Source organism: Thamnophis sirtalis, unplaced genomic scaffold (assembly GCF_051295495.1).
Source record: "Thamnophis sirtalis isolate CommonGarterSnake01/CBP01778 unplaced genomic scaffold, rThaSir2_p1.2 scaffold_3, whole genome shotgun sequence".
Taxonomy (NCBI): Eukaryota; Metazoa; Chordata; class Lepidosauria; order Squamata; family Natricidae; genus Thamnophis; species Thamnophis sirtalis.
Window position 1 is genome coordinate 70423292 of NW_028261383.1, and position 25064 is coordinate 70448355.

The window sequence follows — 25064 nt, forward strand, 5'->3', positions numbered from 1 at the left end:
TCTCTATATAAGGAATTAACTGTAAGCAGTCATTTTCTAGTGTATAAATACATGAACATTGGAACAGCTTTTACAAGGATTTAGATCAGGGGTCGGCAAACTTAAACACTCAAAGAGCCATTTGGACCCATTTCCCACAGAAAAGAAAACACCGGGAGCCACAAAGGTCCTAACCGGAAGCCCCCCGTTCAATTCTGGAGCTGACCAGAAGTTCAGTTCCCTCACCATAGAGTCTCCTCCTAGCGCAGCATACTTTTTCCTCTACCTGTCATAACCAAAAGCCCTATCAATTGTGGAGACAACTGGAACACCCTTGCCCTAGAGTCTTGCCATAGAGTCTTCTCCTGGCGCACTGTGCTTCTCCCCCCCACACCGGAAGTTCCTCTCAAAATTGTGGCACCGACCAGTAATGGAGCTGCAGCAGAGGGAGGAAAGAGCCACATGCGGCTCCAGAGCCACAGTTTGCTGACTCCTGGTTTAGATAATCTTAATGTAGACAAGGGATTGGTTTAGACTTAACGATAATGAAGCACATTGAAAACCACCCTATAGTGTTACTGCATATTCCAAAGGAGTTTTAAAGTTGGAAAATAGCAGCCTATACATTAATTGCAGCACATTTATAGTGTTAATCAAGAAAATAATTGAGGCTGCGTTCAAACCCAATGTAATAAGCTCATGGGAATCTTTTGCAGAATTTCTTAGCAGTTTTGTTATTGGGGCAAAATGCAGAGACCCAATGTGCTTGCAATCATGAGATACATGTTGAAAATCTTCTTGTTACATTTGTTTATCTAACAAAGAAAAAATGGACAGAAAGAAATAGAACATTCTGGAATAATATTGCACATTTCAGTCTTACTTTGGATACAGGCGTGTGTGTTGTAAGGAAGCCAATGCTGATGATTACAAGAATGTTGTTAGCCGGGAAGACAGGAACAAGATGTTGAATTGTAGTGAAAATAATCTACCCCAGTTCATTGTTGTCTGAGGAAAGAAAAATAATGTCTAAACCAGGCTGCTGATCAGATGGTGGTAATGTTATGACTGACAAGAGCAAGCAATTATTTATGTGCTTTTTTTTGTTACCAAAAGGACTATGGATATAGGAATTTAAATAACACATTTAATTGTTTAGGGAGACTATGTCATCTTACCATATGGCAGATTTTTCTGGAAGTTAGAAGATGACTTTATTTTAGAATCAGAGTTGTGCCGGCAGGCCTGGGGTTGATGAGTTCCCCTCCCCTCTCGACTTGTATGGTTGTATGATTCTTGTTTATTTTAAACACGTGTATTGTGTTTTATGTTCCCTTTTCCCCCCCTTTGAGTTGTTCGCCGCCCTGAGTCCCTCCCAGAGAAGGGCGGCATACAAATAAACTAAATCTTAATCTTAATCTTAACTTGCAGCCGATGCTGCCATTTAGCCAATTCAAATATATTATACTGTAGCTCTGGATAAAATTAAGTGGCTATGTTAAAGAAATTCTGGATGGATCCTAAACTATTACACACTCGGATAACACTCTCTCAAAGGATTCCAGATATGGTTGGAACTGCAATAATATTGTAGCTCACTGTAACAGCTTTGCTAAAAAAAAAAAGCATTGAGAGTTGTAAACTTAATTTTGTGAAGCTTTTTTTCTGGAAATACTGTATTGCTAATTAGAGCTTATGCTAGACCCATCTTAAAGTATTGTTCGAGTGTTTGGAATCCCCAACCTATAGGTAGCTGACATCCGTACAATCGAGCAGGTTCAAAATACTTTACGAGAAAAGTCTTGCACTCTTCTGTACACAATATAATTCCTTATGTTAACTAGGCTCGAAATTCTCAATTTGGGTAACTTAGAACTGAGTCGCTTGCGGTCAGACTTAGATATTGAATAAAAAATGTTTTACCTGTAAATGACTTTTTTCTGTTTTAATCGCAATAATACGTGTGCGAGGAACCATTTTAAACTCAATGTAAATTGTTCTAAACTTGACTGTAAAAAATATGATTTCTGCAATAGAGTTATCCAAGTCTGGAATGCCCTACCTTATTTAAATGTCTCAGCTACAATTTTTCACAGTTTCAGTCACAAATTGACTTCCGTGGTCCTTACTTCATACTTAAGTGGTCAATAGAGGGGTGTGTGTGCAGAAGTGCACTAATGTCCCTATTGTCCCTGTCATTGTATTTTGATTCTCTTATTATTGTTCTCATTTTTGTTTGACAAATAAATTGTACAACATTTACAAGGACTGGAAAATGTAAAATGTATGCCTTAGGAAGTTTTGTTTTAAAGTGCAGTGTAAAAAAAAAAAGACAATGGATTAGACCTCTGTTTGCTACAAGCAACTGCGGAGAGTGACAATATGTAAGGAATGCAGCAAGGTTCTTATTGCTTGTTACAGCAAAGCAGAATGAGGCTTAGTCTGAATTGTTAAAATGTAAGCACGGAGTCAGATAGCAAATAAACATTTAAGCTGCGAAATCTACCTCCTTGGCAGACTATAATATTTCGGCCAATGCATCAATAGAATCTTAATCTATAGGATGTTCTTTCTTAATCCTAGTAATGCAATCATACCATGTATGAATTGTAAAGGATTTGTATAGGTCGTCTAATCCAACACCCCATCCAGTGCAGGAATGTCAAAGTCATTTTGTGATTTTGTCCTTGAAGGACAAATCCCCATCTTGGTGTCATTTATAAATCTAACCAGCATGTTTTCCATTCCATCTTTTAGGTCATTCATAAAGATAGCTTTGGAACAAAACTAGCTAATAGCCCAAGTGTTGCAGTAATTGTATAATGCCAACAGATGAGCACTACAATAAGTGCATACAGTAGATTCATTATGCCTTCATAGTCAGTGGTGGGTTGCGCCCAGTTCGGCCCGGTTCAGCCAAACTGATAGTAGCGGCGGCAGAAGACCCACCTGCCCGGACACTTCTGCACATTCACAGAAGCATTGTGTGTGCAAGCACACGTGGGAGCACACCCAAACAAGTAGTAAAAATATTTGCAACCCAACACTGTTCATTTCACTGTAAAAACCTGGCTGTTCTGGCAGGCCTGGGGCTGTTGACCTCACTGTTGAGGTCCAGCCCCAATTAGAATGAATGTATGTAGTGTTGCAATTTTAAACCATTTTTTTTCTTTTTTTTCTCTCTCTCTCTCTTTTTTGTAAGCTGCCCGGAGTCCTTCAGGATTGGGTGGCATATAAATTTTATAAATAAATTCATATAAATAAAATCAAATGTTAGTTGTTGTCAACTTAGTAGGACACATTTACATGATATGCTACAAGCCTTGTGAGAGTATCTTCACCATTTTAGATATTTCCAGGTTTAAAATTTCTCCTTAGTAAATGAAGTTGCTTAATATTACAGTAATCAGAATTCATTAGGTATAATTCAGACCACAGTCATTTTCAGACAAAATCTGTTATATTATTTAGTCAATTTATTAGTTATCTCAATTGCTCAATATTAGATTATAATTAGATTCTGTACAATGTGCAGCGCTTAGAAATTTTGCATCTCTTCTGCCATACAGAAGGAAGATTAGCCATGAATAACATCCTTATTGTTCCTTAAATAACATCTCTTAATGGCCTTGATGCTTTGTGTTCCAAATTGGAGGTATTGGGGCTTTAATTACTGGGTTTCTCTAATTATTTTTTTCCTCTTTTTTCAAATAGCAGAGTAGCATACACCATTATTTTAAAAAAATTAAAATAAAATAATGTCAGGAAACTATGCATTTAGGCCCCTCCTCCCCCAGGGACAGAAACTGTCATGGGGTCTCTTAAAAGCGGTTATTTAAGAAGCCGCTAGTAGGCAGTGCACCATTACTCTTCCTCTCACACACTCCTTTAGAACCACCAAAAAGCAATAAGATGGACTGAACACAAAAGGGGAAATTTTGCAGTAACATTTTCTGAGAAGTTTGCTGAAGGGGGCATATTTACAAGCAAACATTTATAACCCAACGAAAACCTTTATGACGGCTGGGATGATGAAGCTGAATATCTGGAAGGTCAGAGGTTTTTCACAATAACCAGAATGACTTTAACTATGTGAAGGGATATGAGTGAAAATAACACATTGATTTATTAGGTAATTGAGTTGAATCTCAATTTTATTTTTATGTTCAGTATTCTAATATGGTAGCAATTCTGATATTCTCTAAATCAATAGAAAAGGAACGGTAAGCATTGCATTCTCTTTGATTGAAATGTTTACCTGTTTAATATGACAGTATGTCAGATGCATGTAATCAGAACCACTCCCTAAATTGGTCCAAATAGATACTTTATTGCTGATTGCCTATGTTACAAGAATCTTGCCAGATGATCTGCCTTTTCTTGGAAACAACCTAAGGGTTTGTTCCAGATGTTTTCTCCTCAAACTAACTACAAGTTGGAATGTCTTTTTACTCTCCCCAGAGAGGCACCCTCTTTTTCAGTCAGTGATTTCACCACACAAAATTGTTCCAACTTTCCATCCAGAAGACCACCAATTTATAAATTATTTTGCCAAATGAAACTTAAGAATTGCATCTCTCTTAAGACCATAATATTGAATGCATTTTATACATTGGTGACAAAGAAAAAATATTGGAATCACTGAGTAAGAATTTTCAAACTAAGAAATATTTGCCTGTATGCTTAATGTTAACTTTGCATCAACCATATGCACTATACCTTGTAGCCAGTCATTCAGTTATAATTACTTGGGCATGAAAACAAACTGAAGCAAATATTTCCTCTTCTGCTTAGTAAAATAATAGAGTTGAAAGGGACCATATTTATATCGATTGAGCCAAATCAAAGAATCCCTGACAAATGGCTTGCCAGCCACACCTTGGTCAAAATGAAAGGAAAGTCTACTTCCTCTCTGAATGATTAGTTTTATATTCAAACTGTTCTTAGGGGCAGGATTTTTTTTTCTAACGTACAGCTGGGATCTTCTTTTCTATAACCTACATCTGTTACTCTGGGTATTGCACATTGTTCTGGCAGAGAATAGGCCTTGGATTATGACACATCAAATGATACATTTGAAGTAATCAAGGGGTTTTCAGAGAAGTGCAGCTTGGTCTGCATTTAATAAGGTTATTCTGAAACAGTCATGGTTGAAGGAGAAATATTTTATTATGGTTTCAATGAGAACTTTGGATTTATAGGGGCAATGAAGCTGTGAAATAGAATTAATGGTAGCAGGCAATTTTGTGTATATTGCTTTCCTTGGAAATTATATGTGCATGTAGAAAATATATTTGGAATCGCAGCATTTAAAATCCCCAGCTGATCCTAACTACCTCAAAGAGTCAGCAAGATATCAATAAAATAGAAAAATCACATATCTGTGCACACATCCTACTGACTGTATTTTTCACTGACACATTCCATTTAGTAAAATTAATTTAAAGACCGACTTCTGAGGCATCTACCACAGTCTCAGGCAGAGAAGTTAGGCAATACTTTTTATGTCATCCGTTGTCTAGACAAAAGGTCCATTGCTGGGGGAAATACACCAGAATGCGGAGGAATCTGAGCTGATGAAGATGGAATTCCAGATGTTGGAAACAGAGAGAGTAAGGCTGTCACTGGTGGAAGAAAAACTTTTGGATGTTTTACAGCTGCTTCAGCAACTCCGGGATCTGGTAAGAAAACAAAAACAAAACAAACAAACAAAACCCCAAATAATGGAAGGAACAACAAGATGCTACTACTCAGTATGGGTAGACAATGTATGTAGTTTTCTGTATGGTCTTCAATAGACAGACTTTTTCATACTGAGCTGATGTAAAAAAGCTCAGTTGTAGGTAGGTAACTTAGAAAAGGAAAACCTGAGCATGCAGGTAAACAAACTTTCTATTACACATATTCAGGCTCTCTCTGCAATTTACAGCTAGGAGAGCTTTACACTTGTCTAAGATAGCTGTTAATATTTTTCCTTTTGAGAGCCCTTGACTTTGTGTAGAATTACTGCTTTGAGCTTCGGATGCAAATCTTACTTCTGCCGTGAATTCTCTTGGTGACTTTGAGCAAATCATTCTCTCTCATATTGATCTGCAATGTGAAACACAATAAAGGTATCTTTTTAATATGGGTTATTTTACAGCTACGGTTACATTATATAGGGGAAGAAAATGCCATTTATGGTTAAATAAGATAAATGAGCAAAACTAAAACAGTACAGAAGAAAAATAGTCATAGAATTATTTCATGCACACACACAAACACACACATTTCATACCTGACTTGAAAATTAGCAGTAAGAGATGCAGCATTTTTGCCTTTTGCTTTTTAAAAAAAAACCAAAAATAACTTTGCTATTAGCACTCCTAAGGGATAGGCTTGATCAGCTTCACAAATGTAATAGAAAGAATAATATGAGAAAGATGCAAGAATGCATCTATAAAGAACCAACAGCACTAGACCAGATATTACTAGGGACAGATAAAAATTAATTTAAATTTTTTATAGCTACTTATAGAATGGAAGAAGAGCAAGTGAAAGAAACAACGATAAGATGGGCTAAAAACTTTGGTCATTCAATAGAATAAGACAAATGGCAGAAATTGTGGGATAGAAACTGTAAATTAACAATGTCAACAGCCTATAAGGAAAATCTATATAAAATGTTTTATATATGGCATTTACTACCAGTGAGGTTAGCTAAGATGTTTGAAAATGCATCAGGTGAATGTTGGAAATGTAATCAGACACCAGGTTCATATTATCATGTGTGGTGGACATGCCCAAAACCAAAAAAATACTGGACTAAAATACATACTTGGTTAGAAAAAAAATGATAAAACAATGCATAGATTTGAAACCAGAAATATTTCTACTGGGGATACTACCAGAACAGTATAATAAAGGGAGTACATATTTAATTTTGCATGTAGTAATGGCAGCAAGAATAGTGTTTGCACAACGAGCTGAGGTGGCACAGTGGTTAGGGTGCAGTACTGCGGCCACTTCAGCTGACTGCTAGTTCTGCAGCTCGGCGGTTCAAATCTCACTGGCTCAGGGTTGACTCAGCCTTCCATCCTTCCGAGGTGGGTAAAATGAGGACCCAGACTGTGGGGGCAATATGCCGACTCTGTAAACCACTTAGAGAGGGCTGAAAGCCCTATGAAGTGGTATATATGTCCAACTGCTAACAATGGAAAAATGATGAGGTCCTGACAGATGAAAGTGTAATAAAAAATATTAGAATGTGCTGAGATGGATAGATTGACAGTTAAGATAAAAGGAAGAAACAGAATACTTTTAAATATGGGATAGAGTAGAGTAGAGTAGAATAGAATAGAATAGAATAGAATAACAGAGTTGGAAGGGGCCTTAAAGGTCTTTGCGTCCAAAACCCTGCTCAGGCAGGAAATCCTATACCAGTGATGGCAAACCTTTTCGGCACTGAGTATCCAAACTGGAATGCACCTGCATACACGCCGGAGCACCAGAAACCCAAAGACCAGCTGGCCGGTGCGCATGCACGTGCCGGAGCTCCGGAAACCTGAAGGCCAGCTGGCCGACATGTGTGTGCCTGTTTTTTTACTGCTTTTGGCCATTTGGGGTGCTTTTTTCAGGCCGTTTTTCCGGCCATTTTGGGCCTGAATACAATCCTGAAAACAGTCAGAAAAACAGTCTGCCATTTTCCGGTGCTCCAGCACCCACGAAGACCAACTGGTATGTGTTGGCCAAAAACCAGAAGAGCAGCTAGCGACGGTGTGCGTGCCCACATAGAGGGCTCTCTGTGCCACCTCTGGCGCAAGTGCCATAGGTCCGCCATACCTATACCATTTCAGACAAATAGTTGTCCAATCTGTTCTTAAATACTTCCAGTATTGGACCATTTACAACTTCGGGAACTACTATATTTTTCGGAGTATAAGAGGTACCTTTTTTCCTTAAAAAAGAGGCTGAAAATCTGGGATGCATCTTATACATTGAATACAGTATTTTTTGCCGCCTGAAGCCCTACCCCTTCCGCAAAATGGCCGTGCAGAGCCTTATGGAGGCTTTCAGAGAGCTCCTAGGGGCTGGGGAGGGTAGAAATGAGTGAAAAACAGGCATCAATCTATAAGCCTCCATAAGGCTATGCATGCATATATATATAAATGGATATATATATTTACAAAAAACAGGTCTATTTTTGCTCATTTTTGCCCCCCTACCCCCAAGGAGCACTCTGCAAGCCCCCCCCCCCCCGCCCAAGGCTATTCATGCTTTTTTTAAAAACGGGCCATTTTGGGGGAGTTTGCAAAGTGCAAAAACTTTTTTTTCCTTTTGGAAAGCTCTTTAACTGATTGATGAGAATTACATTGATCAAGTGCTGTGCCAGCAGAAACAAAGTGTTAGGTGCTACAGATTGTCAGCGATTTCCTTCTCCAGCACATGGATAAATACACCTGGAAACATCTACCTACCTACCTACTCTCTCTCTCTCCCTACCTATCTACTATATTTCTCTCTCTATCTCTTTCTATTTTTCTCTATCTACCTACTTACCTACCTACCTACCTACCTACCTACAATCTCTCCCTCCCTACCTATATACTGTATTTCTCTCTCTATTTCTCTCTCTATCCCTCTATCTACCAACCTACCTACTCTCTCTCTCTTCCTACCTATCTATCTACCTACTGTATTTCTCTATCTCTCTATCTCTCTCTATTTCTCTCTCTCTATCCCTTTAGTTACCCAACTACCTATCTAACTACTCTGTCTTTCGCCCTACCTACCTACTGTATTTTTCTCTCTTTCTCTCCCTCTCTATTCCTCTATCTGCCTACCTACTTTTTTAAAAAATTTGCCTCATCAAAACCTTGGTGAGTCTTATACTCCGAAAAATATGGCAAGTTGTTCCACTGATTAATTGCTCTGTCAGGAAATTTCTTCTTAGTTCTAAGTTGCTTCTTCCTTGATTAGTTTCCACCCATTGCTTCTTGTCCTGCCCTCAGGTGCTTTGGAGAATAGCTTTGCTCCATCTTCTTTGTTACAGCCTCTGAGATATTGGAACATAGCTTTAACAATGTTCCTTTTTCTTATCCTGTGACTCTAATAAAGACTTACTCTTTTGTTACTTTTCTGTACTCTACATAACATTGCTTTCCCTGAAAAGGAATGGCATGATAGATAGATACATGTATATATGATAACTTTGATATTTAAAGGATTTGTCTTGTTTGCTGTGGAGAAAAGAAAACATCTGTCTTAGAAACAAGATATCATAATAATAAAAAATACAGTTTACTAAATTTACCTGCACTGTATCTTTTTCTTCTCTTTTGTTTCTAAATTGCATTTAAGGCCCCTTTTTATTATGAATGTAGTTACATCTAATGAGAGCTGATCTGATAGCTAAAATTAGGCTGATTTGCTGCTCCAATTCTGTTAATAACTCTTATGAATATATATAGTAGCATTCTCCTATTACATTAACTTCCTTCTATAACTCGCCAGTGGCAATGCTTGCTCCTTGAGTCAGTCAAAATCTAATAATGGATAACTTAATAAAGTGCTATGAGTGATTATGATTGGCAAAAAAATATCATTACATTCTCATTGTCCATCACCTTGTTGGAAACCATTCTTTAAGCAATACATCAACCGATACATAACACCACAGTGAAAATATTTCTCTGATCTTGTACATTATCATACATCATGGCTCTAAGTGGTAATAATATGATGCCTTCCACTCCTTGTCCTGGATGTTAAGAATATCTCCTGCAGAGTTTAAGAATCTATATAACAATATACAGTATTTCAAACATGGAAGAGTGAAATAGAGCCTATGAGTTGAGCTTAATCTCACAGAGACAAAACCTTTACTTAATTTTGAAGGTGACCAACTATTAGAAGAAAGATGAGACTTAAATATATGTAATTAAAAATAACAGTAAAATATAAATTTAGTTTTCATGAATGAATACAGTTACTCCAATGCCTAAGGGCTAGAAAATCAGACACCCAGAAATCAAAACTATTTTTCAAGGATTTCTGTATCATGCACATCTCTCTGGTCCCAAAATATGTACTATATAATTTATTGTCATTTAGTACAGTGTGTCTGCATCTCATCCTTTCTTCCTTTCACCTCTCCATGACCAATTTTTTATGCTTTGCTCACATGACTGGCAAATGAAGACCAAGTTGTTACCTGTACATTGTATTGAGCCTACCCGTTCTTTTTGATACTATGTAGAACTACAAAGCTGACCATGTACACAGGTTGATAGTCTGACTAATACTATCCATCATGAAAAAGGGAAATATGGAATACACAGAGGACATGGAAATAAAATCCAAACTGTCTTCTGTTGGGTAAACAATGTCTATCTGTCTTGTTTTGCAGCTACAAGCATTTTGTGTTACGACAATATCTAGCTATCTTGTGGAATATGTTTTGCACATTCATCATCTGTTTATATTCTGTTATTCTCTTTGTCTCTTATCTGATCTGATTTGATATATATTTGTACTGTTGATGTATACAATTTCTCTTAATTGCCCACTTGTTTGTTGATCATAAAGGACATCAAAAGTAAATCCAATGGATGCACTGGGGGTGAATTTTAGTTTTTGGAAGACAATCGTTAATATATTTCAGTATTGACATGTGCAGATAAAACTCCCTAATATTGTTTTATGTTTTGAAGAACATTTCTAAGCGTACCTTGGGGAAAATCTTACTGAACACTTTGGAATCCTGCTGTGACTCCCAACATGGTAAGAAAGTACAGTAACTTTTGGTACTGAACCTCACAGTTTGGCTGGCAAGACCAATGGTTATCAGGAAACTTCTCCAGATGAGAGAATATTAGATATTTTGATGCTCAGAAATGGTTGATCAATATGGTTAGATAGTAGATAGTTAATGATATTAAAAATTTAGAGACGAAAGAGAGAAAGGGAGGAAGGGGGGAAGGAGGGAAAGAGAGATTCTTGACGTCTAATTCATCCTAGTAGCTATCAATTAAGCTAAGAAAGGATTTCAGTGAGTCCAGGCACAGACCAAAAAACAAAAAGTACTCACTCTTTTGAACCCAGATTATAATTTTCTAATGAGGCAAGAAATTGGGTGAGAAAAGACAATTCTACAAGAGGAATGAATAGCTGGTGATATGGTGATGGTTTGCGGATAGTGTATGAAAACATCTAATACTACCTTCAGGGATGGACAGACATCTTGTAATTTATTTAGTTGGTAAGAGAGAAATGAAAGATAATTTAATTTTAAAAAGAAGTAAGAATGTTATTTTGAACTTGAAATAATGTTCCAATTTTGGGATTCCCTGAACATATATGGAGGTTGACACATCATTCTGTATGTAACTAGAGACATCTAGTGCCAATTTGTACCTGATTAGTAATATAGATCTATTCCTAACTGTCCTGGTAGCATGATCAGGCCCAGAGGCTTATGCTGCCAATTTGCATTGCTAGAATAAGCTTCTTCATCCCAACTTTTTTTCCCCCCAGTAACTTTGTATAGGATTACAGGAAGGCAGAATGTATGCCCTCTGGCCCAGTTTTTCTTTCAAATATTTATTCAGCAATCTTAGATTTCCTCTTTTTCTTTGCCTCAGTGAAAAGAACGAAGAAAACAGAAGACAGTGTTGTCCTTTAGCAAAGAAAGTAGGTCAGATCTTCAATATAATAACCTTTCATCTTTATACAATAGACACATTTCTTGAGTTCTCTCTTCTCCCCAGGCAGTAGTCCACTGTGCAGATCCCATTGTTATGAGATTTTCAGGCTCCGAAGGTTGTTTGATAGTTTTGTTCTTTAGAGTGAAGTTTGCTATATGCTTTCTTTTGTTATCCTAGGAGGACAGCGCTCCAGATTCTTCTCGCAACTCCAAACAAAATTACATTTATTTCAGTATGAAGCAAATATATAGGAATCTTTGATTCCATTTTGATCTTATGTACACTGCAATTCCTCTGAATTTAAGGGGAGCCACCAAAAATAGTGCTTCAGAGGGATGGGAAGTAAACATCATGGCAATTTTCAGCCTAAGAGATTAATTTATTTGTAATGATGAGATAATGATTTCTATTTCTACATGTGTAGCATTCAATGACATGAGCAGTCGTCTGCAAAATAGTAACCTTTTTCTAAAATGAAAATGTGCTTTGAGAATGAATATAAAAGAAAATACTAAACCATAAATTATGGACTTCCATTATTGAATGAAATACAATTAGTTGCTGAATCCATTAGTGAGAAATACTGACAGTCCTCGACTTACAACCATTTGTTTAAGGACTGAAGTTACAACAGTACTAGAAAAGTGATTTACGAGTGATCCTCACTCTTACGACCATTGCAGCATCCCCATGGATACGTGATCAAATTTTGGATGCTTGACAACTGACATGTATTTATGATGGTTGCAGCATCCCAGGCAAAGGTGGTATTCAGCTCATTTGGACCGGTTCACTCAAACCAGTAGTGGAAATCGCGAGTGGGCCCGGCTACATGTTTTTAAGGCCGGGCGCATGCACGGAAAGCACGCAGGTGGCAAACCAGTGGTAACAAAATGTGAAACCCACTGCTTGTCCCAGGATTGAGTGATGATCATTTGCAAAGTTCCCAACTGGCTTCCGACAAACAATGGGAAAAGCCATATTTGTTTAACATCTGTGTGTTTCACTTAACAACTATGGTGATTTGCAAAAAAGGCTATAAGCTTGGATGCAACACATTTAACCACTGTATTGCTTAGCAACAGAATTTCCATAGCCAATTGAGGTCGCACGTTGAGGACTACCTGTAGCATATCCTTAGATACAGCTAATCCTCAACTACAATTGAGCCCAAAATTTATGTTGCTAAGTGAGAAATTTGTTAAGTGAGTTTTGCCCCATTTTATGACTTTTCTTGGCACATTTGTTAAATGAATCCATGTTAAATTAGTAAGATAGTTGTTAAGTGAATGGGTTTCCCCATTGTTTCTGCTTGTCAGAAGGTTGCAAAATTGATCACATGTCTCCAAGACAGTGCAACCATCATAAATGTGAGTCAGTTGTCAAACAGCTGAATGTAAATCACATGACCATGGGGATGCTGCAACAGTCATAAGTGTGAAAAATAATCATAAGTCATTTTTTCAGTGCCATTGTAACTTCAAACGGTCGCTAAGTGAATTGTTGTAAGTCGAGGACTACCTCTATTTGAAAAATTAAATGACTACACTCTAGTGTTCCTTCTAACACATGTTTATATACGATTTAGAAGTATTTGTTCTTTAGGGACTTCTCAAGCCTGTATGAAAATATAGTATGTTTTGAAGGAATCGATTTGGTATGCTTATTTGCATACTAATCTCATATATAATATATTATATGTTGATCTCATATGTTTACAATTTGGAATTTTATTTTCTAGGGTGGCAGTTAAGTTTTACAGTCTAGGAAAATCATATTTATATATCAGGAATTCACCTGTCTGTTTTTTCATAAAAAATTATGCTAGTAAGGAAAAAAAATGCACATTCTTGATAGCATCCTTTGAACTGGAAATTGGTGAAGAGATATTGGCCCCCAGCTTACCCTTTTTCACAACTGTGTCATCCCAAGCTTAAAGTGCTTTTCTATCCATATTTGCGTGGTTCGCTTCTTTATTACAGTTCATAGAGCCGAGGTGGCGCAGTGGTTAAATGCAGCACTGCCGGCTACTTCAGCTGACTGCAGTTCTGCAGTTTGGCTGTTCAAATCTCACCAGCTCAAGGTTGACTCAGCCTTCCATTCTTCCGAGGTGGGTAAAATGAGGACCCGGAGTGTTGTTGGGGGCAATATGCTGACTCTGTAAACCGCTTAGAGAGGGCTGAAAGCCCTATGAAGCGGTATAGAAGTCTAACTGCTATTGCTATTTGATTTTTCAAATAATCTGAATTACTTATGTCTCAAAATGTGTAGAAGCTGAGCTCAGAAGCTGGGCTGCCTTAACCCATTTGTGCACTGCACAAGGGTGCTGCATAAGTGGGAAGTGCCAGTTGCAAGGTGAAAATTGTTCTTAATCAACAGCTAGAAGTGTTTTTTTATGTCTTTAACATTGGAGTGTGCCCAGGGACTCCTTATACTCCAGTAGTTCCCTGCTTTTTCCTTACGGCTGCTTTTCTTTTCATGCATTTTTACTCACTAATGCATGAAGGCCTTCCCGAAATGTTAATAAAATGTTGCCTATTTGGCAGAAGAAAAACATTGGCTATCATAGCTTATCAGTGCGGTAGAAGCCAAATTTGATTTGGGGGATGAGATTATTTTTATATCTCCCTTTCAACACTTACTGTTCTGCTTTACAAGGACAAATACTTTAAAACGTTTTCCATTCTCTATTCAAAGATAAATGAATCTTAATCACCCCTATGTCTCTTAAGGCAGAGCAACATGAAAGATAAAGAGGGTTACTTCACTTTGGGATTTCTTTGATCTGAAGAAATATATAGAACAGTGGTCCTTAAACTGCTTGATTCAATTACCTCTTCTTTGGGTCTCAAATATTATCATTACCCACTCAAAAACACAAGAGTTTTAATAGCTGCAGTGTTAAATTGGATCCTTGATCATAAGCAAGCAATTGCAAATCACATTGTTGATTCCAGGATATACCCAAATTACTGCTCTGGATAACAATAAGGGCAGCATATAAATTTAATAAATAAATACAGTTACCCTCAGTTTAAGAACCACCGATGCAGACAGGTCCTGATGTATTAGACAAAAGGTTCATTTAAATTGCTTACAATGTCTTCCTTACAAATAGCTTATCACCTCCCATAAGTAGGATACGAACAATCATATGCTCCTGTTGCCATACTTCAAAACATGTTGCTCCAGAGAGGAGGAGCCTATGTCGCTACAAAATGGTCACCTGATCTCAATGCTCGCCACCAAGATTTTTTTCACTGGGTGGTCCAATTGGACATAAACCATCCCGTAGAGATGGTGAACAGGAAGACTACGTTCTGCTGATCACAGGGACATCGCAAAGTCCCTGATTGATGCAGAAGAAGGTCTCTCAGCTGGCGTTAAAAACTCAGCCCCTAGGCTGATGAAGTAGGGATGGCTCCAAAACGGAAGGAAACGGAAGAGAAAGTGTTTACAGCTGGTGAGGAATTTTTATCCGTTTTAAAAGAGCCTGCCTATAAAAAAACTTAAAGCTAATTTAAATCTAAGAATAAAAGAAATAAGCAGCAGAATTAAGCTTTGGATGGTTTTGGTCAGTGTGTTATCTTAATTTTTAAACGTTATTTTCATGGATTGAATTTATGAAAACCGTTTGAAATGAATGGATCAAGTTTTCTTCTTCTAAAATTGTACTATTACTTTCACAACCTACGGACTAAACTTCTCCTTATTCATCACTATATGTGTCTTTTATTCTTTCTTCTCTATTTCATGTAATAATTTGACTTTTTTTAAAACTTGGAATATTAAAAGATACAAAAAGAACAAAGAGAATTGCAACAATTGTTAACAACAAAGTGAGAGATAACTGCTACTTGAAGACTGGAAACTTGAGTATTGAAAACAAAATACTTTTACTTTCACTACTGATTATTCTGGTCTGGAACTTTAAAGTCTCACAAAAATTTTTTTAGAAAGTAATAAGAAGTAAAGCACCATTTGTTTATACAAATGTTCCTTTGAAGTATATCCTTAACCAGAGATCTCATGGTGAACCTAGGTATAACCTTTTAAAAATCTTCCAAGTCAGAACAGCAGTGTTTCTACAGCTGGAAACAATGGCTTATTTCCAACAACAGAGAGAATCTGTCAACTTGCAAGAGATCATATTTGCAATACAGAAATTATCAAATACATTTGAGAAAATGTTTGAAAAATTAGAGCACCTAACAGAAATAGATGATGAAAAGGATGGAAATGCTTATCAAATGGGAAAAATAGAGGATAGAGTCCCAAGCAATAAAGACAAAAATGACTACAAAGAAATCAAATCTGCTGACATCTATGGTGAATGGTCTGGAAATGGAAAAAGTGGAATATGGAAAGGGGAACCAGATGGATGGGAACCCTACCCTAGATGGCTAGACACAGAAGAAGAAAAAATAAAAGAACATGGATTTAAAGGGAGAAATTTTATTAGTAACACCCTCAATAACAACACTGACAATTAAAGACAAGCTGATTAAGGAAAAAGAAGAAGGGCATCGAAATTACATGAGGGAATCAATAAACAAGGAGTTGCAAAGAATAGTCCATACAAACTTGATTAAGGAGACGATTAGAGGACTGATGCCACAAATGGCAGAAGACATGAGACTGTTTTGCTACTGGAAAGATACAGGCTGATAGATGAAAGTGTTTAACCTAAAATAGTTGAACTTAGTGAAATTTAGTGACAATAGATATGGTTAAATAAACAATTGAAAATGATAATAATGTATACATACGTATTGGTATAACAAGTAGTAATTGATATGAATATTGAATGGTACCTATGAAAGGAAGATGAGAAATGGTTTGGTTACATATAAAGATTAATAAAAAAGAACTAAATTATGATAATGGATATAGTCAAATAAAGGAGAGATAATGATAACAATGTATATATAGGTATGGGTACAACATGGGGAAATTGGATGTAAATTGTAAACAATGATTTGGAAAGGAAGATTAGAAACCTTTGTTACTAAATGTTTTTGATGTTTAGCTAGAATAGGCCATAAGGAATAGTGTTATTGGGATACTAGAAATAGCAAATGAGATGCCAGTAGATGTCTTGAGTTTTGGTATGTTTTATGATGATGGACGTTTAAACAATTATAGTCAAACGAGAATGGGGATAGGATTATGGTAATATGTACAAATATATTTAATTTAAAATACTAGAATTAATATGAATCATGGGTGACTGTGAAAGAAACAAAAACTTTTTGTAACCAACTGATACACTTTCTACAGTATGTAAAGAAAGAGGGTTTTTTGTGTTGTGTCTGTTTTGAAAAATAAAAATAAAAAAACCTTTTAATTAAAAAAAACCATGTTGCTCCTGATACATATGGTTCTTCATCTTTTTCTTCTCCTTCTTTAGGCTTTGGCGCACACTCATAGAGTTGCAATTGCATAATTTTGATTTTGTTAATTCAACAGGTTTTTTTCTTTATTTTAAAGGAAAACCACCTATTGCTGAAGTCTTAGATGCTCTCTACCATGAACTGGCTGCCTGCAAACTCACCGGAAGCAAGTCTCTTGAGAAAACACCAGAACATCAGTCTTTGTCAAGCTCTTTGGTTATCTCCTGTTGAGCAATAATACCTCTGTTGTTGCTGCTGCTGTTGTTTTTCCGATTATCACCATGCGTTAAAAGTTTCAAAATGCAAAATCATGGAGGGTTCTGCCATCGATGTAATGATCCAATGCAAGAGATGGAATGATAAAATAAATGGCATAAAGAGATAGGCAAATGGAACAGAAAGTGCAGAACTATTTATAAAGACTGGCAATGGGCCTTGAATAGATTTTGAAGGATGGCTCTTAATACAATTAAATATATCATTTGAGATTTGAGAACTATGTGAGTACAACATATATCTGAAACCTGAAATATGTTCAATATTTCCAAAGTCCCCCAAACTCTCATTTAATGTACAAATAAATTTTTATCCAATATTTACTCCACATGGAATTAAGTGGCATCTAAAATCTCTATTTTACCAGTATCATTCATATACCACAAGTTAGTCCATACTTTAATAGTCTTAACTGGGACCTAACGTCTCTATCACTAAGCAGAAATTGTTTATCACATAAACAATCTGCTGATGGTTATTAAGCAAATGGTTATTCTGAGAGATATTATATCAATGCGACTTTTGACTTCCTGCCGATTTTCCCATTGGTTTTGCTTGTTAAAGCCAGCTGGAAGGTAGCAAATGGCAATCACATGACTACACATATGCTAAAATAGTTATATGTTCAAGAACCAGTCATAAGTCAATTTTTCAGCACTGTCATAACTTCCAATGGTTGCTAAACAAATAGTTGTTAAGCAAGGACTAGCTATAATTTATCATGTGCAAAATAATGCAATACTCTTATTACCCTGTAAAACTTTACTTTTCTGGATATAGCAGAGAAGATTAATTTGCATTTTAGATATTATTCCAATACAGTTCTTTGCCTTTTCTTGAGCATTTCCTTGGTTACCCAATGCTAGGCATGAAGAAAATAAAATTAGAAGAATTATACATTAAAGAAGGAATAAAGCTGACCTGAAATCTACAAAAAATACTGTAGGCTTTTAGATCTGTCACAACTGTCACTGTTCCAAGTAATGCATCCATTGAAAGCAGAACTCCAAGGCAGGTAGATTCCTCAAAGAACAATTTATTGGATACATTATATTGGTACCAATATGGTGAAAACCGACTCTGAAAGTTCCCATGGTTTTCACCTAATTAAAAAGTGAAAGTTCCCCCTTTCCCCCCAGTCATCAGTCACATTGTCCAATAGAGGTGGTGCTGGCTGGCTGCTTGGTTACTCCACTCCTCTCCCCAGCTACCTGTTGAAATCTCCTTGGTTCCCACAGGAAAACTTTTTGTTTTAACTACAAAACCACAGCTATCTATTTTCTCCCCTCCCTGATCCCCTTCTGCCTTATGGCAACCCTGAAGACTTAAAGATGGCCTCAGCCAGGTCCGCTTCAGGGTTGACAGCAACATTTAGACATTGGCACCAAAAAGATTATATATCTACAGTAATAGTAGCTCTTTGTTTTTTAATGGAATCCTAACAACTTCCCACTGAAGTTAGCTGCAAAATGGGATCAGAAAAACAAAGAACAGAGTACTTTGGGAGAGGGTGTAAAAGAAACAGATTGTAATTCTTTCACACACAAAAATCTACTCTTTGTTTTGCTAGTTAGTTTGGATTGATATGATATGAAGGTAGAAATGTTCATCTACCACAAACCATTCACACCCATCTCTACCAGCACTTTCAGATCTTCCATCTGTCCATTCTTGCTTTTCAGCAATCTGTAAAATAGTTCTAGGTTGTTATCACTGCATGTACTTGGAAAAACTATGTGTGTTAAAAATAATCTGGCTGAACAATGTATGTATGGCTACTTGTAAACATAGTTTATTTGATTCTAGAATTCTGTCTGCATTTTTTTTTACTGGAAATTTACAAATGTAGTATATCTTGGTAAGACCTTTTAACTATTATCTTCAACCCTAGTAAAATGTAGGTGGTTATATTAAAAGTCACCTTGGTTTTTTTAAAATAATGCCAGTACAGCCAAAAAAAAAGTGTGTGTGTCTATGTAATAGGAGCCAGATAGAATCACAGGAAGTATCTGGTTATATATTTGAGGGTATATAAAGTACTTGGATTATTTAAGTTGTATTCCTTCCCATTATGAATCTAAAGAGCTGCAGTGGTTAGAGTTCAGTACTGTAGGCTCCTTCTGCTGACTGCTGGCTGACTGCAATTTGGCAGTTCGAATCTCATCCAGCTCAAGGTTGACTCAGCCTCCCATGCTTCCAAGGTGGGTAAAATGAGGGCTCAGGTTGTTGGGGGCAATATGCTGACTCTGTAAACCGCTTAGAGAGGGCTGTAAAAGCACTGTGAAGTAATATATAAGTCTAAGGGCTATTGCTATTATCTACTTTGTAAAGTAGCCTAGTCTATGTCTTGGCCTCACTTTTCAGTCAGCTCAGAGCAGACACTAGCTCTAAATCAAGTCATTCATCCCTGTGCAGTTCCATTGATTTTTCAATTATTCTAGATCCTTGATATTAACCAAGGTGCCATCAGCTGCCTCCTGATTTTTTTGTTCATGATAAATCTACTTTAAAGCATTAGAATTTCTGCTGCAGAAGTTCAGGTGATTTGTGGCAATCAGATGTAGGAGAGAGGCCAGTGAACTTGATGCATACTTTCCTTGGCCTATTAAATAGTCAGTAGTTATGAAACTGTCTTATCTCCAAAACATGGGAACTCCTATGGGAACTGCGAATGCCACACACTCGCTACTGGCCCAAGGTGCCGGAACTCACGGTCACCATAGGGAACTGCAGTAGCCTCACACTTCAAACACACTTGACAATCCTCCCACAGGTACCTTTTCGTCAAGCGAGGGAGATCATACCTTGCCTCCGCTCATCAAGGCATCCGGGTCTATTACGGGTCCCCACAATACTTGCCTGTTGGGGTCCCTCCTTCTCTGCCGGCCGGCCTCACGGTGTCCTGGTCTCTGGTCCCTCTCCGGTCATTCTTGGAGATGTTAGCCACCGCTGCCGAAGTCCCTCGGAACAATTAGTCCGTTGATGCCAGGGAGGTTTCTCCCCACAAGATGAGCCCCGACACCGGGGTGGACACTCCAGAGGGTCCCAAGACCCCTCAAAGTCCTGGCAGAGTCGCCAGAAAATATAGCAGCAGCTGATAGCTTTTACCACATGTCAATTATAAGAATGGGACATGAGACCATGATGGTAAAAGAGATACAGGTTTATTGATGCATCGAGTTCAGCATGCTAACACACCAAGATCTGAACTGCCTGGACTCTGCCCAGGATATTAGTTTTATACCTTGCTCCAAACTGAGCTCTCGTAAGGCGTTTCCATACAACAAATAAACATGATATTTCAAAAAGAGAAGTACATAGGAAAAATACAAAAAGAGAAGTTCCTATAATGTCTTAAGCTCTTGGCAGTTACATCTCTGTTCTATCTTACACACACACTTGGCTTCCTGTGCCCCTCCTTTACAGCGTCTTGCCACACTGTTCCAATAATGTTCGTTACAACATACTGAAGAAATAAAATCAGAGTTAATAAAAGTACATATTAAGTATATATTAATGTTCAAAAGCTGGTAAGAATTTAGAGCCTGGGGGGCTCATATACCCAGGTGATATTGTGATATTTTGGTCATATTCTCCACCTGCCTCAATATGATAGATGGCTCAATTCACCATTCATAACTCAATGTTTGAGTATATCAGTATGAAACTATTGATCTGATTTGAAGATCATACTGGCCCATGGCTTAACCATGATACTAACTTGGCTGAGTTTGGTCGGTGTACTGTGCTTAGACAACTTTCAGTGGCTGAATCACACAACTCAACCCAACATTACAGTTTAGCACTCCTTGACTCCCCCCCTCTTCCAGGTACCCTGGCAATCATTGGATAAGATGTGACTTATAAGTCTTGTTCCAGATATATATTTTCCATCTCCCTGTTCTCTTCTTTATTTTCATTCTGTATATTTTAACCATCTTCCTTCATGACTTGTTTCTAGAAATCCCATTGTGTGCCACAATTTATAAGCTTTCAGATAGACTAATAAAGATATTCTCTCAATATGGGTTTGGATGTTTTTTCTCATGGCCAACATAACTTATTATTTAGCTTTGCACTATTCTTCAATTTATATCTTAAGGCGAGATATTTCAAAGCACTGTTTGGTTAGAACAGTATTGCAGCCTTAAGCATGCTTACTTGGAGATTGAGTTTCTGTAAAATATTGGAACAAATGATTAAATTTTCAGAATAGCTGGGTTCTTCATGTGTTTATTACGATGCTATTCTCTATTTAATAGGCTCAGAGGGAACTAGAGCTGTTCTGATAAATGTTCTGATAAAAGACATTGTGCATCTTTCCACCTTCTCAATGGATTTTTTCTTAGTATGAAAGAAGGGGAATGCATTAGAAAAACATGGTAGATGTCAACATCTGGACCACCTATAGAATTTTATGAATGTGAAAAACTTGATTTTCACAGTGAAAGCCTTCTCTGGGAGCATTTTGGATATGTCTATTACTTTGTTTTGCTCTCAGTTCATAGTTTAAAATGCAAATGCTGATTTGGGGTGGGGAGAATGCAATAGCCATTAGCTTGGCAACATGTTTCTTGTTTGCATGTTGCACTGTGTGGGAAATTGGGTTACAATCCTTGCAGAAATTGTTCTTAGATCTGCTGGCAAATGGACTCCTGAATTATCACACTAAGCCACAGATTATGTGGCCATATTTGTCCAATACCCCTGGCAGAATGAGCTGGTTCTTTGGAATCAACACTGATCCTTGTGCTCGAGCAGGGACAAAAAGGAATGGTGATTTTTCAGTATCTTTCCAGCAATTGCAGAAAAAGATTAGGGAGCTTCATATTTTTTTAATGTTTAATGAAAAAATAAATCTGCAGTAGTATGATATCAAGCCAGGCATCTTATTCATCTACCTTTCCCTTCCCATTTGCTAATCCCGGTGTTTGTGGATGTGTGTGGAGAGGGAGGGAGGGAAAGAAAGAGAGAGAGAGAGAGAGAGAGAGAGAGAAATTCATTTTGTCTAGCCTGCTGCATGCAATCGTTGTATCTAAACTATCTAAGGATGTTTGCAGATATAGAGCTGGAATTCTCATATTATTAATTCTGAAGGATTCCAATCTCTATGGAGAGTCCATGTGAAAGGATGATATTCATGACCCCTATAGGGCTGCCCAAATGATTACTGCTCTATTTTTGTAGCAGGAAACGTTGTTTTTGCTCGGGACCAGAAAATGATGATCAGAGTATTAAGAATAGGGTGCCTTTTTATTGACAGATCCCTAATCATTTTTATACTGACTAGAATTTATCTGCAGTTGTAGCAGAGCAGAGCAGAATGAATTCAACCAGGTATGTTTTTGTGACTTCAAAACAGTGATTTTGTTAAGGATTCAGTCTGAGGCAGGGAAATGATCCAGACAGTGGACAGAATGGCTTCTGAAGATCTAAAGGAAACAGCTGAGACCACTGGTTGTTCAGGAAGCTCAGGACAACCAAACAGCAGAGTTGGCAGCTAGCACAGTGGTAGAGGAAGTATTAGGATAAAAACTATCTAGCAGGAAACTCAACACCATTTCAGACAAATGGCTGTCCAATCTCTTCTTAAAAACTTCCATTGTTGGAGCATTCACAACTTCTGGAGGCATGTTGTTCCACCGATTAAGTCTACTGTATGTAAAGTCTCTTGCACAACTTTGAGGAGAGCAAAGAAAATGCATTTGCTACTATAATTGCATCTGAAAATAAGTTGACGCCCTCTTCTTTGTGGAAGTCCCTCAAATACTGGAATCCCATCCTCTTTGTGTCCTCCCTACTCCTTCTTTTCTCTAGACTAGCCAAACCTAGTTCCTGCAACTGTTCTTCATAAGAATTTGCACAGTTCTCTTTGGTTAGTTATATTGTTTATGTCTTGATATGCTCCTTAAAAGTATTTTGCTAAATGCATTGGATAAGGTGGAATTTTCACAAAATCTTCACTAGTAGTTTTAGTTATGACACTGCTTTCTCAAATGAGAGAAAAATAGGACTGGCTCCTATTCTAACATACTTTTTATAATGACATGCTGTAAGGAAAATGGGCCACTTAAGGAGTTTCTGATTGCCTTCCCCTCCCCAACCTAATAGATTTGTATACTCCCTCATATGGCAGGTGATCCTGTTGGTCTCCAGGAGGAAGACAGAAGAGCTCTTAGTGAAATTGTTAACAGCAATAGAACACAAAAATAACCATATCATACCAGCTGCTTGTTTCTTTCTTCCTTTTTAGGCTCTCTGGGGTGGTTCCCATGACTTCTCTGAGGAGAAAGAAAGGGATTCCAAAACATTGACAGAAAGAACAGCATGTGAGATAGTCACACTTCACAGTGCTTCTTCACTTCCCTGCTTGACTGCTGATTTTAGCACTTAGCACTTCCACTTACCTATATAAAGCTTCATACTGCTTTACAGCCCCCTCTAAGTGGTTTACAGAGTCAGCTATTGTCCCCAACAATCTGGGTCCTCGTTTTACTGACCTCGGAAGGATGGAAGGCTGAGTCAATTTTGAGCCTGGTGAGATTCGAACTGCCAAATTGCTGGTAGCCAGCAGTCAGCAGAAGTAGCCTTCAGTACTGCATCCTAACTACACTACCACTACGGCTCACAGTTTCAATGATTAATACTGCCTGATTTTTTTTTATCAAGTCTACTGAAAAACATTGTCCCCTCTTCTACTTTCAAAATAAGAAAAATAGGACACAAAGTTGACATACATATCACAACCCAACTGATCTAGTCTCCATACTTCCCAAGGTAATTCTAGAGATCAAATGTCAAGATGGTTACATAAGATCCCAGACACTCAAGGCATACTCTTGATAGCTTATTTAGTTCTTGTCACTATAAAGAAAGTTGGAGTAGAGTGAATAATGGGTTTCCAAAAAGGAAATGCTTTTTCACACAGGAAAGTCACACCACATTAATTAAATAGATTGGATATATATCTTGATCTGTGCCTTTTAGCAATGTCACTTCAAAAAGAAATTGACTTAAACAAGATTGATAAGGTGATGCAAAAATTCAAATTGGTTTCCTACAAAAGAAGAGATATTTGAACTTAGTATATTATTAAGAAAGTGTCCAGTTCAATTGAGCAGAAGCAGCATGACTACTTCCTATATCTCTTCACACATTCTGGACTGAATTGTTTCTCCAAACTTTTAGAAGCAGAAAGTAGCTGATTTGGCATATGGTATATGGAGGGGAAAATGTAAGGCCCAATACATTATTGAAGTGAAGCCAATACAATTCTGGATGAGGAAAGGTCCGTTCGGCCAGATGGTCATTGGGAGTGGGGCAGAAGAGTGATCCCAAGGAGACTGTGACTGGAGTCACTACCAGCCGACGCCGGTGACCAGAGGCTGCCTGGCAGGAAGCTGAACAAGAGGACCTCATGATGACCCATGCTTTGAAACTTCTTCAAGAAGTGTGGGAGAAGCGCCATTTCCATGAGAACTGCGCTGAAAGGGAGATTGAATTTACCAAGCCAGGGGAGAGATGAGTGGATGACCTGTCTAACCCTGAGTTGGCCCTGGGAGCAGATACCGGAGCTGGTCAGGATGGGGGAGCCACAGCCACAGCAGCAGCAGCTGTTCAAGCCCCTCCAAGGGGGGAGTGTGGCCCCGCAGGTGTCGAATTCCAAAAATCCCTCCCCTTGGAGTGAAGTACGGAGGAGGTCCCAAAGAGTTGGGAGGTTTTTTGATCCAGG

The 25064-nt window shown here is 37.7% G+C and overlaps 1 protein-coding gene across 1 annotated transcript in view; it reads left to right on the plus strand.

Annotated features, from left to right (window-relative positions):
- Nucleotides 1-20140, plus strand: part of EFCC1 (EF-hand and coiled-coil domain containing 1) — a 72702-nt gene extending 52562 nt beyond the window's left edge. Inside the window, exons 6-8 of the mRNA XM_014074004.2 lie at nucleotides 5502-5660; nucleotides 10671-10740; nucleotides 17154-20140. Coding sequence (XP_013929479.2) covers nucleotides 5502-5660; nucleotides 10671-10740; nucleotides 17154-17287 — 363 coding nt within the window. The 3' untranslated portion in view covers nucleotides 17288-20140. The remainder of the gene's footprint in view (nucleotides 1-5501; nucleotides 5661-10670; nucleotides 10741-17153) is intronic.
- The last annotated feature ends 4924 nt before the right edge of the window (nucleotides 20141-25064 follow it).